This window comes from Exophiala aquamarina (genome assembly GCF_000709125.1).
Source record: "Exophiala aquamarina CBS 119918 chromosome Unknown aczIA-supercont1.3, whole genome shotgun sequence".
Classification (NCBI taxonomy): domain Eukaryota; kingdom Fungi; phylum Ascomycota; class Eurotiomycetes; order Chaetothyriales; family Herpotrichiellaceae; genus Exophiala; species Exophiala aquamarina.
Genome location: NW_013550585.1, coordinates 4,377,560 through 4,391,353, shown reverse-complemented (window position 1 = coordinate 4,391,353; position 13,794 = coordinate 4,377,560). Strand labels below are relative to the sequence as shown.

The window sequence follows — 13,794 nt, the reverse complement described above, 5'->3', positions numbered from 1 at the left end:
TACTTGCCACGGCTGCTTCCGTCTGGGGAGATCCATCCTCCCCCTGCTCTACATATTTCGGGACGGTCCCAATCGGCCAAAGCCTGCGTCTCGTGGGCCTCACGCCGCCCACACTGGACTATCCCCAACAGCTCCGCACTTGACCCTTTACACAGGACCGCACGGACATCGGACACAATGACTCAAGACTCGGGCAAGGCGACCTGCAAGCCTGTCCACTCAGGCTTGTCACTAGTGATTTGCGACTACTAGATCAGGTTTGCATCGCACAACCAAGTTCGTTCGTGCATCGTAAAGAGACGGGGAACCCCTCCTTCCTCCGACATGTATATAGCCTGCCTGACTTAGCTGGGTGAGGAATCTATATCTGACAGTCATCAAATAAATAAAGGTATAAAAACAAAACGTCCGCTTATGAGGACCATCATATCCGTGACGATCGGGGAATGCTAGGAGGATCTCCTTCTGTTCTCCTCCTCCGGCTGCTCCTCAAGGTTCGGATGGTATATCAAGCAGAGGACACCCCAAGCGCCTTCTTCGACTCTCCTTTAAACCACAACACATCCTTGCCCGACCCCGTCAACATCTCTGCAGCTGGCACCGCCTCTGAACTTGGTCTCGTCGTGCTTGTCGTCCTCTCTGATTTCGTCGCCAGCGAAGCCCCTGAACTTGAACTGGCATTTGTGCTGCTGCCATTGTTGAGGAACAAGTTCTTCCATTTCTCCTTGTTCATGTTGACGAATCCACTGCTCTTCTTCTTCTGCTTCATCTTTCGCTCCCCCTCGAATTGTCCCGCTGCTGCAAAGTCCGGGTTGACCATTTGCCGACCCCCTGGCCCAGGAGGTGCCGGTGCTTGGTCTGGTGGGCCCAAAGATCGAGTCGAACGGTGAGACCATCTTTGTGCCGAATTGGACGATGCTCCAGATGATCGATTGTCATGTACCGGTGATCCTGGAGGTGTGTTGGACATAGTTTCAATGATGTCGGCTACAACATCCATCCTCAACTTGGACGGCCCTGGACTTTCCCTCTGCCTGCCGCTGATTGGAGTTGCTGGGCTCGATATCGGTACTGGCACCACCTTCCCGTCCTTTTTGGCCAATTTTAATTTCAACGGACGGATGGGTTCTGGAGCCATCGATTTCCCAAAATCGTTCGGCTTCATTCCCGGCTTGATCGATTGCTCGGTCGGCAGCTTGAAAAAGTCGTCCAATTGACGGATGCTCGCCCGAGGTACCTCCTTGTCTGGATTTTGGGATGCCGCAATTGGCCGTGGAGGCAGTTTGAATGTTTGAACCGGTGCTTCTAATTCCACCGGCCCAAAATCTTGGGGTATCTGCATCTTCACAGGTGCGGTTGCCTCCAGTTCGGCGCAGAACGGCTCCTTGGACACATCGCTTTCGTTAATGTGGATTATAATCTCTACTTCCTCATCTTTGGCATCCACCGTTCTTGTGGTCTCAGGGACAGGCGGAGGCCGCGGCGACTGGGTAGGTATTTTTGGAATTTGCTCTAATGGTCGTGGAGATTCTTCTTGCTTGGGCGACGAAGACAGCTGTTTGTCCTGATTCGGGTTCTGATCCTGGGCCCCTGACACACTGACTGCATCGTTCTGCACTTGGTCGGTCCTGATTGTTGCTGCTGCAAATGTCTCTCCTTCTGCAGAAGCAGGGACCACAGACACGGCAAAGCCCGAATCCTCCACCCTAACTCCTGGTTCTGACGCTGATACTGGCCTCGTGGTTTCGGTATCGGCCATCTCTGGCCCAGGTTCCCCTATGCTCGAAGGCGCTGACACCTTGCCTGTATCTGATACGTCTTCTGGCATCAACGATGCCGAGGATGCCGGCAATTCTGCCGGTGGTATCGCCATGGCCATCACGGCAGGGTGTGATGTGAATGCAGGACTGCGGATCGACGAACTTCGCGTCCGAGTTCTACTTGCTGGCTCGACAATCGACGCTCGCACAGAACCGCGCGCAGCTGCCTCGAAGATTGGACTTGTAATCAATCCGTGCTTGTTCTCTGATTGAGCTTTGCCAAAGGTTGGTGTGTTCTCGCTGTCGGCGAAATAGTCTGCCTGGGCTTCCAGCATATAAGTAGGCGAGGTGATGACAGCACTCAAAGGAGTCGCTGCGTTAGCAGTGGCCTTTGGCGACCCAAGTAGTTGTGATGCTGCAGGCGTTTTCAATAGGTCACCTAGGGCTCTGGGATAGTAGACACTAGAAATCCGATGCTCCGATTTATCCTTCACCGCCAGGCCGAGTGTCAAACTCATGCGATTCTTCACAGACACTGGCGCTTGCCGTAATACTTCTTCTGGCACATCAGCGGGCAACTCGATAGGGTGTTCGCTGTTTGTTTGAATTAGTAGCCCCCCAATCATTGGATTGGAATCTGTGGGAAGATGGCCTCGGGATTGATCTAACGCTTCCGCTTGGTACGTGATTGATCGATGTGTCATGTCTGTGCTGGCATTTCGCCTTGACTCTGGAGACTGACCGCCAGATAACCCTTGACTCGGTCTGTTCCCACTACCTGGTCTGCTGGAGAACCCGGTCATGTTTGTGCTGCGAGACGATGTTCTGCTCGATTTTATTTGCCCAGGCTCGGTGGGTAAGGGCTTGTGCTCAGGGACTGGCCCTGACTGTGACAGCATGGCCGATCTGTGAGATGTCGGATGCTTGGGACGTTGCTGCTTTGCCTACCGAATATTAGTGCCTTGAACCAATCATCGTCAATGCTACTACTCACCACAATGTTGCGGCTGACCGCAGCAGCTCTCCGCTGCATCTCAGCCACCACTTCACCCAGCTTCTTCAGAGATCCTGCAAGCTTATTCCCTTCCAGATGTAGTTCCAGAAACGCGCGGCGCCAACCCTCGGCGTTTCCCAACATTGCAACGAGAACCGCCTCGTGTTCCGGCGACTCTCTTTGCCACGAGTTCTGTAGCTTGGCTAGATACTTCTCCAGTGTGTTTGTGGCGTCAAACCCTTTCTGGACGTCTTTCAAAGCGTCTTTGGCCGCTCTCTTCGTTCGGCTGATGACATGGTCAATCTTCTCATTGCCATCGAGGATGGAGGCTCGAAAGGCACGATCCTCCAGCATACGGTCGAAAACTTCACCGTGGGCCAAGGGTAGTTTGAGGCAACGTAGTCGTTCGTGAATGTCGCTTTGTGCAAGTTCAAGGTCTTCGGTGGTACGCTCGAGGAAGCCGTCAATATCATCCACATGGCTTTGAAGGATGCGCATAACCTCCTCTTCTGACAATGCCATATTTTCTGCCAGTAGATGCATTCCAAACGACATTTGAGCGATCAACTTCCAGAGGGGATGGTATTTTTCTCCCGGTTTTTGCTTCCATCTCCCTGCAATCACGCGGTTGTAGGTCGGTGCTTCAAGAAGCATGGTGCGTCTTGTCAGGGCATCGAGGGGTACATCCTGGTCCAGCAGATCGTTTAGTGACTCCAGCATCGACTCCTCAAACGGCTTCTGTAATTGTGCCACAGGATGGATGGGTGCGCGGACAAGTGCCTGTCCTCCATTGCTTCCTTTACTACCGTCGGTCGACATGGCTGTCGTCCTGCCGGAGTGTGAACTCATGGCGCTCTTCTGTGGGGGTACAGTAACCGGATCACTGAATGGCTTGTCCCCAATGTACAGCGGCACTAGGTGTCTTCATGTTCTATCTTGCCCGGCCCTATTCTCATCTTCATCCAATATCTCAGGCCCGTCGTTATTTGCAACGGACGTCACTGCTTGTCCTTCAGTTGCCAGGAGCTCGACAGTGGAAGACGTGGGGAGCGATAAGCTGTGCACGACGTGAAACAATATGTGTGCGATCTTATCAGCCGTGAGGTCTCAGACCCCGCGTTACCTGGCGTGCAGCACGGACGGTCAGTGACAGATGGCACGGTAAACAAGGTCCAAGCTCAGCATCGGGACGGATATTTCGTAGAGAGGCGTGGTCTTAGCAGGGGAATGGGTCAGTGGTTCAGGAGTATTTGTAAGAGCGAGTGTTCAGAGGAAGGGCATACCGAGTATACCGGGTCGTCAAAGAGTGCTGCAGGGGATGGAGTGCAAAGTGAGAAGGATGAGAATTGCGATATGTTGGCCAGAGGCAGAAGTGAGAGGTCAAATGTCTTGGATAACGACGATAGCCTGCTCCCTCTCTGATGGAGATGGCCCCAGTGGGCTTTGGTCAGTCATTTCACGACTTGGTGTGGGAGGAAGCACGAGCAAGCCCATGCTCAGAGGAAACCTGGTCAGCACAGGCCCTGGACGTCGTAGATCCGTCAAGCCACGAGCAGATTGACCAGGATGGCCGCCCCGGGATATTACAAGCCATGGGAGAGCTGGGTGGCATATCCAGGTTGCCCTGTTTCAACTTTCAACATTCCCTGCGGGTTGGCGGAACTTGCAGTTAGCATGCAGTCTGTAGTACAGAAGATCCATACGAGAGTCCGCAAAGGGGGGAGCTTAAAATGAAGCCCTCGATTTTTAATTGGGGCAGTGTGTTGTGGTGAAACTCTGGCTGCATGCGGTATGGTGGACGAGGTGCAGGTATTTCCCCGATGAAGCGACCCAGTGGCAGACCTTTGTACCTGATCCTAAAGAACCTAGAGAGCACGAACGGCTCGAGCCTGATCCGCTTGCTTCATGCATCAATTGTCAATTATGTACTCGTACGATACAGAGTCCCACCAAATAGGATGGGGGCAATACCCGGTGCTCGTGGTCAGAGGGCGTGAGACGAGACGATGCAACCTAGAGGTTACGCTCTGTAGACGCCCTTTCGTTAGTCGGACAAGATACCGTTGAGAGACAGAGGGTCGTAGGCAGATAATGAAGATAAATTGATGAGCTGTATAAATCCATGAGTTGTTCTCATCACATTCGGTGCAGACTTCAAGTTGTAGAGAACTTCAACGGACGCTTCCTTGGTACCGTACGAGTACAGGTAAGTTTACTCCGTCCTCCCGCGTACGCGTACAGGACGCAATTAACGCAGTGGTCGCCTAACCCCAACTAACGTGGGCATCAAGCCACTTGGACGCTCTCTACGAGGAGGGAGGACGAAGTACCACTTCAACCATCCACTCAACCACCCCTGACCTCGCACACTCTCGAACAAAATCTCCGGGCAGATGAGCCGAAAACCGATCACTCAATTTCGCTGATCCACTAAAATAGAAACCATCCTTAACCAGGTCTTCGATTCTCAACAACAGACTGCTTCCTGTCTGTCGCAAGGACTTGCCGTACCAACCCCGTACGGTACGGATACAGCACGTGCAGGAAATACTCGTACTCTGTACTCTGTACAGGTATTGCCAAGCCCCGAAGAGTCCTTTTCACGCCACACATATTCAGCCACCATCTCTATTGTGTCGACATTCCACAGCCTCGGACAGCAAGACGTCGAAATCATGTCCTCGGACGCTTTCCCCCTATCAGCACGCGATGGGCTCCTGAAGGCATATCGCAATCGCTTGCTTCAAGATCTACCCGTGCCCTCGGCGATCATTGATGTTGCAAAGGTAAAGGAAAACTGCACGGCCATGCTCAATGCCGTCAAAGAACTTGATGTCAGCTTCAGAGCTCATATCAAAACTCACAAGACCGCCGAGATGACCAAGCTCCAAGTTGGCGAAAACTGCAAAGATGTACGCTTGGTCGTTTCTACCGTCATCGAGGCGGAACACGTAGTACCTCTGCTCCTGGAATATAAGCAAGCTGGCGCCAAGGTGAATGTCTTATATGCGTTGCCGCTTGCTCCTTCTCAGGTCAGTCGCTTAGCATCAGTCGCCAAAAGCCTGGGCGAAGGCGCCGTCAGTGTGATGATCGATGATCTTGAGCAATTCAAGTCACTAAAAGAGTTCCATTCACAGGCTGGTTTCCCCGCATCGGTCTTTCTGAAGACCGACTGTGGTTACCACAGGGCTGGACTTGGTCCAGGCTCTCAAGAAATGATTAACCTCGTCCAGGCTGCTAGTGAAGGGGAAGAACAAGGACTTCTGAAGTTACTGGGATTCTACTCACATAATAGTCTATCATATGGAGGCTCCTCACCCGATGATGCAATGGATATGCTCAAAGTCGAAATTGATGTATGTCATCAAGCATCAAAGCACTTCAAGGTAGACCGCAAAGTCCCATTGGTGGTCTCTGTGGGAGCATCTCCAACAGCGCTCTCGCTACAGAATATTCTTCCCGCAAACCCTGCTACAACCTCGTCGGCAACATCTCTTAAGGAGAGTCTAGAGCTGGCCAAGACTAATTTGGAGCTGGAGATCCACGCAGGAGTCTACCCGACTTTCGATATCCAACAAGTCGCAACGAGCAGCCGATATATGAGCAAAGATCCTCATGACACCATTGCTGTTTCCATTCTTACCGAGGTCTGTTCTCTTTATCCTTCTCGAACCGAGCAACCTGAAGCCCTGATATCCGCCGGAGTTCTTGCCTTGGCTCGAGAGGCTTGTAAGGACTATCCCGGCTGGGGGGTAGTGACTCCTTGGAACATGCCCAAGGGCTACAGCATCGAACCAGAGAACCGTATCATTGTGAATCGCACTTCCCAAGAACACGGGATTCTAGCTTGGGAGAAGGATGGTACTAAAAAACCACAGTTGCCTCTGAAATATGGCCAGAAGCTGCGCATTTGGCCAAATCACACATGTATTACCTTGGCAAATTTTGGCTGGTATCTGATTGTGGATTCCAGCACTGACAACCCAGACACAGTGATTGATGTATGGGTGAGATGGCGTGGGTGGTAGGCCACTGCATACTATCAGAAAATGCAAGATTAGTATGCCAATGGAAAACTCTGGCAAATCATTGGCAGTTACACACCCACTCCGTAACGGTCAGCTCCCTGCCACGATCGAGGGCCATTCAATCCGCAATGTATCGCAGCGGAACTTACATCCACCTCACGTCGGGTCACGAAACTTGAAAGAATTGCCTTCCCAGGCAGTCCAATTTCCCCTTTGGTCTTTCTTCACTCGTCGATATCATCGAGCATGGAATGCCGGCCAGCGAAGGTCAGGAGGTGCGGGGTTTCGATGAGGCGTGACAGCTGATTGAACTACTCGTATGTGGGACGGGAGGAAGGGGATGAGGAGGTAGTCAAGATTGCGGTTCTTCGGTCCCTGGATCTGCACCAGTCGCCTGTGTTGAACTCCACTAGGTCGAGAACTTCGTAGGCAATGTGAAAACCTTCTTAGCTTTCCGATTTCTACTATTGGTCGATCTCAAGGCGCTGTCACGCACTCTGCATAATCTCTTACTCGTATATATTCAATGCTAGTCAGTCTCGATGGGCACACAGCGCTCTGAAGACTGAAAGAACGAAGGCAGTGAATTTGCAGCAGTTGTTTCTGTGTTCTTTATTCTTTGGTTCTCATTCTAACTCATACACACCTCCAAGGGTCACAGGGCCGTGCGATCGATTTTAACAGACTCGCATACGGATTGCATACCTCCCATATACCTCCCACACTCTGCCGCCATCCATGGTACTGCGCTCCCTGCTGAGGCGCTAGTGAGAGGCTGGTTCAACCAGCATATTGATAAAGAACCAAGTGACTTCACGGTCGTGAGAACACAACCTCAGGAAGGACCTTCCCTACCAATCAGAACCAGCATCGACATGATCCAGGGGGGCAAGATGATGGGAGGAGAAGTCAAAGTCTTCACTGAGCAATAGGCGACACAGTATGATGAAATCGTGGGGATCACTGGCAGCCAAGACGAAGTATATATGAACACAAAAAGCAGACCCAGGAGATCATGCACTGTGTAAATCTCCTCTTGCTCTGACTTTCCCTTTATTTCCCTATGTACGTTGGTAGCGAACAAGAGACCCTTTCCCTCTCCATTATGTCATCAGACACGTCATCAGATGCCGTCAACACGTGATAATGACATATAATTTGCCGAATTCCCGCATGCGCCACGTTTGCCAAGGCTGCGCCACGGCGGCGGCGTTACTCAGCCTCATTGCGCGCCGGCAGCATTCTTTTTGAACCCCGCGATTGGCATTCCTGCATCATCCAAGGTGGGTTGAACAGAGGCTGTGAAGGGCTTTCGTTGACTGCTTGTAGTCATGATCCGTTCCCTATCTGGTACTAACAATTGCACTATCTCCTCCATACTGTTTCCAAGCTGTAGCCACATTTTCGGCAACCCTCAGCTATTAGACTCTAGGCCCCTCCCTCCATTCCTTTAACTTGCGCTCATTATACTATCATACCACGCCTGCACTTGCCTTCCTCCAAACTCTCACCTCGTCGTCGATTCTTCTCTCTATCACTCCTTACTTCTACCAAAGAACTACAAGACAAGGAATGTCATACGGCGGGCCCCCTCAACCCCCATACGGAGGTGGTTATCCGCCACAAAATCCTGGCTACGGCCAGCAGCAGGGCAACTGGGGCCCTCCACCCCCTCAGCAGCAGGGCAACTGGGGTCCTCCACCAGGTGGTCCGCCGCCTCAACAAGGAGGATGGGGCCCTCCGCCTGGAGGTCCTCCACCACAGCAGGGAGGATGGGGTCCGCCTCCAGGTCCGCCGCCTCAATGGCAGCAGGGACCACCTCCGCCGCAGCAAGGTGGATGGGGTCCTCCGCCTGGAGGTCCTCCGCCACAGCAAGCTGGCTATCCTCCTCCTCAGGGTGGCTACGCCCCCCCAGCACAACCGTCGCCGGGCTATGACCCACGCGCCTCGGCGCAGGGTGATGCTTCAAGAGACGCAGATGCCCTCCGTGGTGCAATGAAAGGCTTCGGTACCGACGAGAACACCTTGATCCGCATCCTGTCCAAACCCGATCCGCTACAAATCGCCCTCCTTCGAAATACCTACAACACACGCTTGCGCCGGAATCTGGAAGCAGACATCAAGTCCGAGACTTCGAAATATTTCCGCGACGGCCTTGTCGCAATTGTTCAGGGGCCCTTGGGGCATGATGTCCATGAAATCAATCGGTCAATCAAAGGCCTGGGGACGAAAGAGTCGGTCCTTAACGATGTCCTACTTGGCCGCTCCAACGCCGACATGCGCGCCATCAAACAGGCATATCAAGAGACTTTCCGTAAGTCGCTCGAGTCCGAAGTCAAGGGCGACTTGTCTATGAAGACTGAGCAACTCTTCGGCCTGGTTATGGCCGCCACTCGAGCTGAGGAATCGGCACCAATTGATCCGGCTCAAGTCGATCGTGACGTTACGGAGCTTCATCGTGCCATGGACGGCCGGATCGGCACCGACCAAATTACCGTCTGCAGCATCCTGTCCCAGCGCAGTGACGGCCAAATCCGTGCAATCAACCACCTGTGGAAGCAGAAATACCACAGCGATATGGAGAAGGTCATCGATTCTGAGTTCTCCGGTCATATGGAAGAAGCACTCTTGCTGATGGTTCGTAGAGCCACCGACCGTACCATGTCGGACGCGGTGCAGCTCGAAGAAGCCATGGCAGGACTCGGCACCAAGGACAATCTATTGGTTGCGAGAATCGTGAGATTGCACTGGAACAGGCAGCATATGGAGCAGGTCAAGAGAGCATACCAGCACAGGTACAAGAAAGACCTTATCCAGAGAGTCAAGGGTGAAATTTCCGGCGACTATGAAAAGCTGATGGTTGCTTGCTTGACTTGATCCGGCCTGTCGTCAGGAGAACTTGTCCTGGTGAACGAATGAACAGTGGAAACGGCGGGATATATGGATATGTGGATCAATTCCCCTTGGCGATGCGAAAGTGGTGCAGGTTTCTATCAACTGGTGGCTTTTCGTGCGTTGTTTTTTCTTTCAACCCTTGTAATGAATGCCAGGGGACTTTGGCTCAAATCGCAAACAAACCACACTATCCTTAGTTGCCCTATGTACCGTTACCTGACTCCTAGACTTTGCCATGCCTCACGGCAGCAGGTTCTAGGAGACTCGAGAACCCAGCAGTCGCCATGTTGGAATACGTTACTTTTTCACCATGGCTCCTACATGCTCCTTTGAAATACCATGCTTTTTCCCCTCCAGAATCAATTCTCCTTCATCACCCTTTTCTCGTGTGCTGCGTAGTACGCTCGGCCAGATGTGACCGTATGCTAGATGGGCAAGAACCAAGGGTGAAAAACGGCCACAGGAGAAGGTTGTATAGATCCAGCTACGTATCTCTATGATGACTTAGCCAGATATCGATCCTCAGAACTCCTTGATGAAGACACCAATACCTCTTGTTCTCTTCCTTCTCGGCGCTTATTCCTATTGTCATCGCCCTTATACAGTAGCCGCGCATCCAGCGGAGCAAGCCATCGTGTTAACCCTCAGACAAAGCTGTACGCTTTAGAAGACGAAACAAAACGTAGTAGTCGTTTCATCATGTAATAGGAGGTTCTACATGGCGCACAGCATACAACCACTAAACTGATCCACATGCCCTAGCATCAAACCCTGGGCCCACCCTCCTCGGCAGGCTGGTCCTCATGGAACACAAGCGTCCGAACCTCAATACTCTCCCTTGAGTAGTCGTCGACATGCGCGGGATTACTGAATGCAGTGTGCGGAATCCTTCTCGCGCGGCCATCAAGCTTCGAGTCAAAACATTTAATCAGCGTAACCTCGTTGGGCTCCTGGCCGTAGAGGAAGTACCACTTTTGATCAGGATTAGGGCGCACGGTCAGCGTCTCGCCCTTACGGTTCGGGTAGATCAAGCCGACGGGGATGAGGTCGGACTCGGGCACGCTGTGCGCGTCCGCAACGGCGAGAGGGTCCTTCAGGATTTTCTTGATCGGGCGCCACACATTGATGATCTGGTAGCGTGTCTGCAGGAGCCGGTCTGCTTCCTCGCGCAGGTGGTGTGGCACCCGCGACTTTGATGCGCTGTAGCTCTGGTCGATGTGCACGCAGTTAACGGGGCCGCGAAGGTTGATCGCGGCCTTGCGATCGGTGGTGCGCTGGTCTGCAGGTGCGCGGCGGATGGTATGGTCGAAAATGAAGACGCGAGATGCGCCGGTCCTAGATGGCAAGTGAGTTGGCGTTTGATCAAAGGGTTTAGCTGCGGGACTGTTGGAGAGGTACTTACGCGTCCTTGAGCAATTGTTCAACCTCCGGGTAGTACTGGGCTTTGATCTTCTCGTCATCAAGAAAGTCCTTCTCGACGCTGGAGTGTTTGTGGATCTGAAAGCCTTGTTCGTCAAGTGTATACTTGTCCTCCTCGCCTCGAATGTCATAGATGGTTACCTCGAGAGGCTCAGAGGGCCTTTCGTAGGTCTCTGGTTTTCCGACGTAGGTTGGCGGTGGTGGGCTTCCGTCCCCAGGGTCCTTGTAATAGTTCAACGAAGTACGGACACGGTGCTTCTCCGCTTGTATGGTCTTCGTGTCGTGTACTTGGTTAGTCAGAGGCTCAAACGACGTGGAGTGGCCTCCAGGCTGCTGAACTGCTGTTGATGCCGTAGTGTAAGTGTGTATTGTCGTAATGTCGATGACGCTTGCGTTGTTTGTCGCCCCGGGATAATGACGATGGGTAAAGGGCTATCCTTCTATTTATGACATACGGACACCCCGATTCTGATTTGTCAGATAGCACGCCATCCGTAAGACCATCTGCGCCATGTTCGTATGCTGTGTGGGGAAGCTTTGAGGACGTATGTATGAGGCACTACCGAGGCCAATAAGAGATCGCTCATTCGAATTGCGTGCGCTGTTCGGAGTATGTCTGGCTCAGCGTAAATGAAGCGTATCATGCCATCCTCTTCCCTCTCTTAACTGATTTATGTTGCGCTTATCAACCCTGAAAGCAGCGCAGTGTTGTTTAGATTTCCTTGCGGCCCAGTTTAGTGATTGTTGTCCCATCACCGAGGATGACGGCTTCTTCTTCCAGCCTATATCCTTTATAGCGAGGTAAGGCTTTTGTCCAAACCCACCAGTAGAAAAGTGAGAATAACAATCTGACACGTTGAGTAAAGCTCGGCTGTCCGGAGGGAGTGGAAGGCTTACATTTATAATCCAACAATGGCGTACATGGCGTAGAAAAAGTTGACATCGGACGTACCCTTTTTCGGTGGGATTATTGGTGCGACGATCAAGCCAACACATAGAACGATTCTAATCCATACTGCGGGTAACCAGGCTCGAAATAGGCGGAAGATGTCAGGCTTCCGCACACGCAGTAGTACGAGGCCAAGGCTGATGGCAATCGCAAAAAATTGACCAGCATATCCTTCAACATCTGCGATGAATGAGTAGACCGTAGACGATGGGGGTGCGGCGATCACTATGAATGAGGGTATGTAGTGAACGATGACGCCGCCCATGGGGGATCCGAAGGCCTTGTTAAAGGCTAAAGTTGAAGAGAAGGGGAGGAAGCCTTGTCGAGCGACTTCTTGATTTACTCGAGACTGTTATGTTTTTAGTTGAGCAACCCACAAACAAGCTTGACCAGCGTACAGCACTGAAAGTTACCACCATGACGTTTCCAATTGCATTTAGCGCGATGGTTAAGGGAAGTAATTTGTCCCCAAAGCCTTGGCCAAACAACTTCTCGAAAACCAAAGCAGCAATGAGTTCTCTCGTTTGCTTGATCTCCTCCATTGGCACTACCGCCAGATATGCAATGTTGACCAGCAGATACATGACACTGGCGGTCGCAAGAGCAATGGGCCCCACGAACTTGAGGGTCTTGACAGGATTTTTAACCTCGTTCAGAACACTGTTGGCATTGTTGAGTCCAGCATAAGAGTACAGGACCTTGAAAAAGGATGTAGACAAGTTGCTAAGGCCCCAATTTGAGCCGCCCCATAGGTCGTCGGAGGCATAGACAAGAGATCTTGAAGCCTCACCTGTTCCTGTAGACGCGCCAGACGATAGATGAGGTCGGAACAAAACCACAAACAACCCAGCCAGAATCATAAAGATGACAAGCCCAATCTTGAGCCAGCCGAGGATATGTTGGATCCAAATACCAGTGCGATAGAAGCAGCTATGCACAATTGTGATCCAAGTGAGAAGTCCAAGGGCCAGTACTTTAGTGTTCAAGTCTCCAGGTTGCTGGCCAGCAGCAAACAAAGCGTATTTGGCGAAGACAATGCAGTTGGTTGCCGAAAATCCAAGAAGAACAGCCTGTACTGCAACAAAAGTTGAGGCAAGAAAATGAGGCCTTCTGTAAGTATATTCAAGATAGACCTTCGAGCCTCCTGAGCGAGGCAACATACAACCGTACTCCATGTCAATAACAAGTCCAGCCCAGCCGACCAAGGATCCAACAACCCAAAGCACAAGCGCTAGACCTGGGCTCCCAACGGTCTGCACGATAGTGCCAGTCCCTATCACCCTGGACATAACAAGGACATAAGCACTGCCCCAACCAAGTGTACGGCCTGTTGTTGATGCCTCTGGGAAAACGCCATTATCAATTTTGCGGTCTTGAGTAAGGCAATGCGATCTGATCGCGATGCGGCTTCCAACGCCTCGTGTGAGACTCGAGGTGACCCCAATAAGGAAGAAGTCGAGAGGTCTTCATGCACCTTGGATTTGTACCCTGGTAGGATTGGATCGCACGAATTGATCTCAACGAGGTCTTTGCTGAGATAACCTGGATATGTATTCCAACGAGACGAACGGGGATTTATGCAGATGCAGGTGACAAAGTAGACATTGATTAGAAAGACAACGCAAACAACAGATATAACGAATATCGAAACCTCGAAGATTATTTCAAGGAGGCACGCACACCCTTGCTGACAAAAAGGACAATCTTGCTCAGCCTGGGATCGGGATTCTAGCAACGCGCTGATGGACG

General features: G+C 51.9%; 5 protein-coding genes across 5 annotated transcripts; 2 read left to right on the top strand and 3 right to left on the bottom strand.

Moving 5' to 3' along the window:
* Nucleotides 1–508: 508 nt before the first annotated feature.
* A1O9_05130 (uncharacterized protein) lies at nt 509–3,573 on the bottom strand (the record flags this gene model as incomplete). The annotated part of the gene is made up of 3 exons (XM_013407416.1): nt 509–2,354; nt 2,430–2,704; nt 2,755–3,573. The coding sequence occupies 3 exons, from the start codon at nt 3,571–3,573 to the stop codon at nt 509–511; spliced, it is 2,940 nt and encodes a 979-aa protein (XP_013262870.1).
* A 1,856-nt stretch (nt 3,574–5,429) lies between these two features.
* A1O9_05129 (uncharacterized protein) lies at nt 5,430–6,782 on the top strand (the record flags this gene model as incomplete). Its single annotated transcript, XM_013407415.1, has 1 exon — nt 5,430–6,782. One exon carries the CDS (start codon nt 5,430–5,432, stop codon nt 6,780–6,782), a length of 1,353 nt encoding a protein of 450 aa, XP_013262869.1.
* A 1,572-nt stretch (nt 6,783–8,354) lies between these two features.
* Nucleotides 8,355–9,659, top strand: A1O9_05128 (uncharacterized protein; the record flags this gene model as incomplete). The annotated part of the gene is made up of 1 exon (XM_013407414.1): nt 8,355–9,659. The coding sequence occupies one exon, from the start codon at nt 8,355–8,357 to the stop codon at nt 9,657–9,659; it is 1,305 nt and encodes a 434-aa protein (XP_013262868.1).
* Nucleotides 9,660–10,441: 782 nt separating this feature from the next.
* A1O9_05127 (uncharacterized protein) lies at nt 10,442–11,609 on the bottom strand (the record flags this gene model as incomplete). The annotated part of the gene is made up of 3 exons (XM_013407413.1): nt 10,442–11,012; nt 11,080–11,528; nt 11,556–11,609. 3 exons carry the CDS (start codon nt 11,607–11,609, stop codon nt 10,442–10,444), a joined length of 1,074 nt encoding a protein of 357 aa, XP_013262867.1.
* Nucleotides 11,610–11,808: 199 nt separating this feature from the next.
* A1O9_05126 (uncharacterized protein) lies at nt 11,809–13,334 on the bottom strand (the record flags this gene model as incomplete). Its single annotated transcript, XM_013407412.1, has 3 exons — nt 11,809–11,967; nt 12,008–12,394; nt 12,444–13,334. 3 exons carry the CDS (start codon nt 13,332–13,334, stop codon nt 11,809–11,811), a joined length of 1,437 nt encoding a protein of 478 aa, XP_013262866.1.
* Nucleotides 13,335–13,794: the final 460 nt, after the last annotated feature.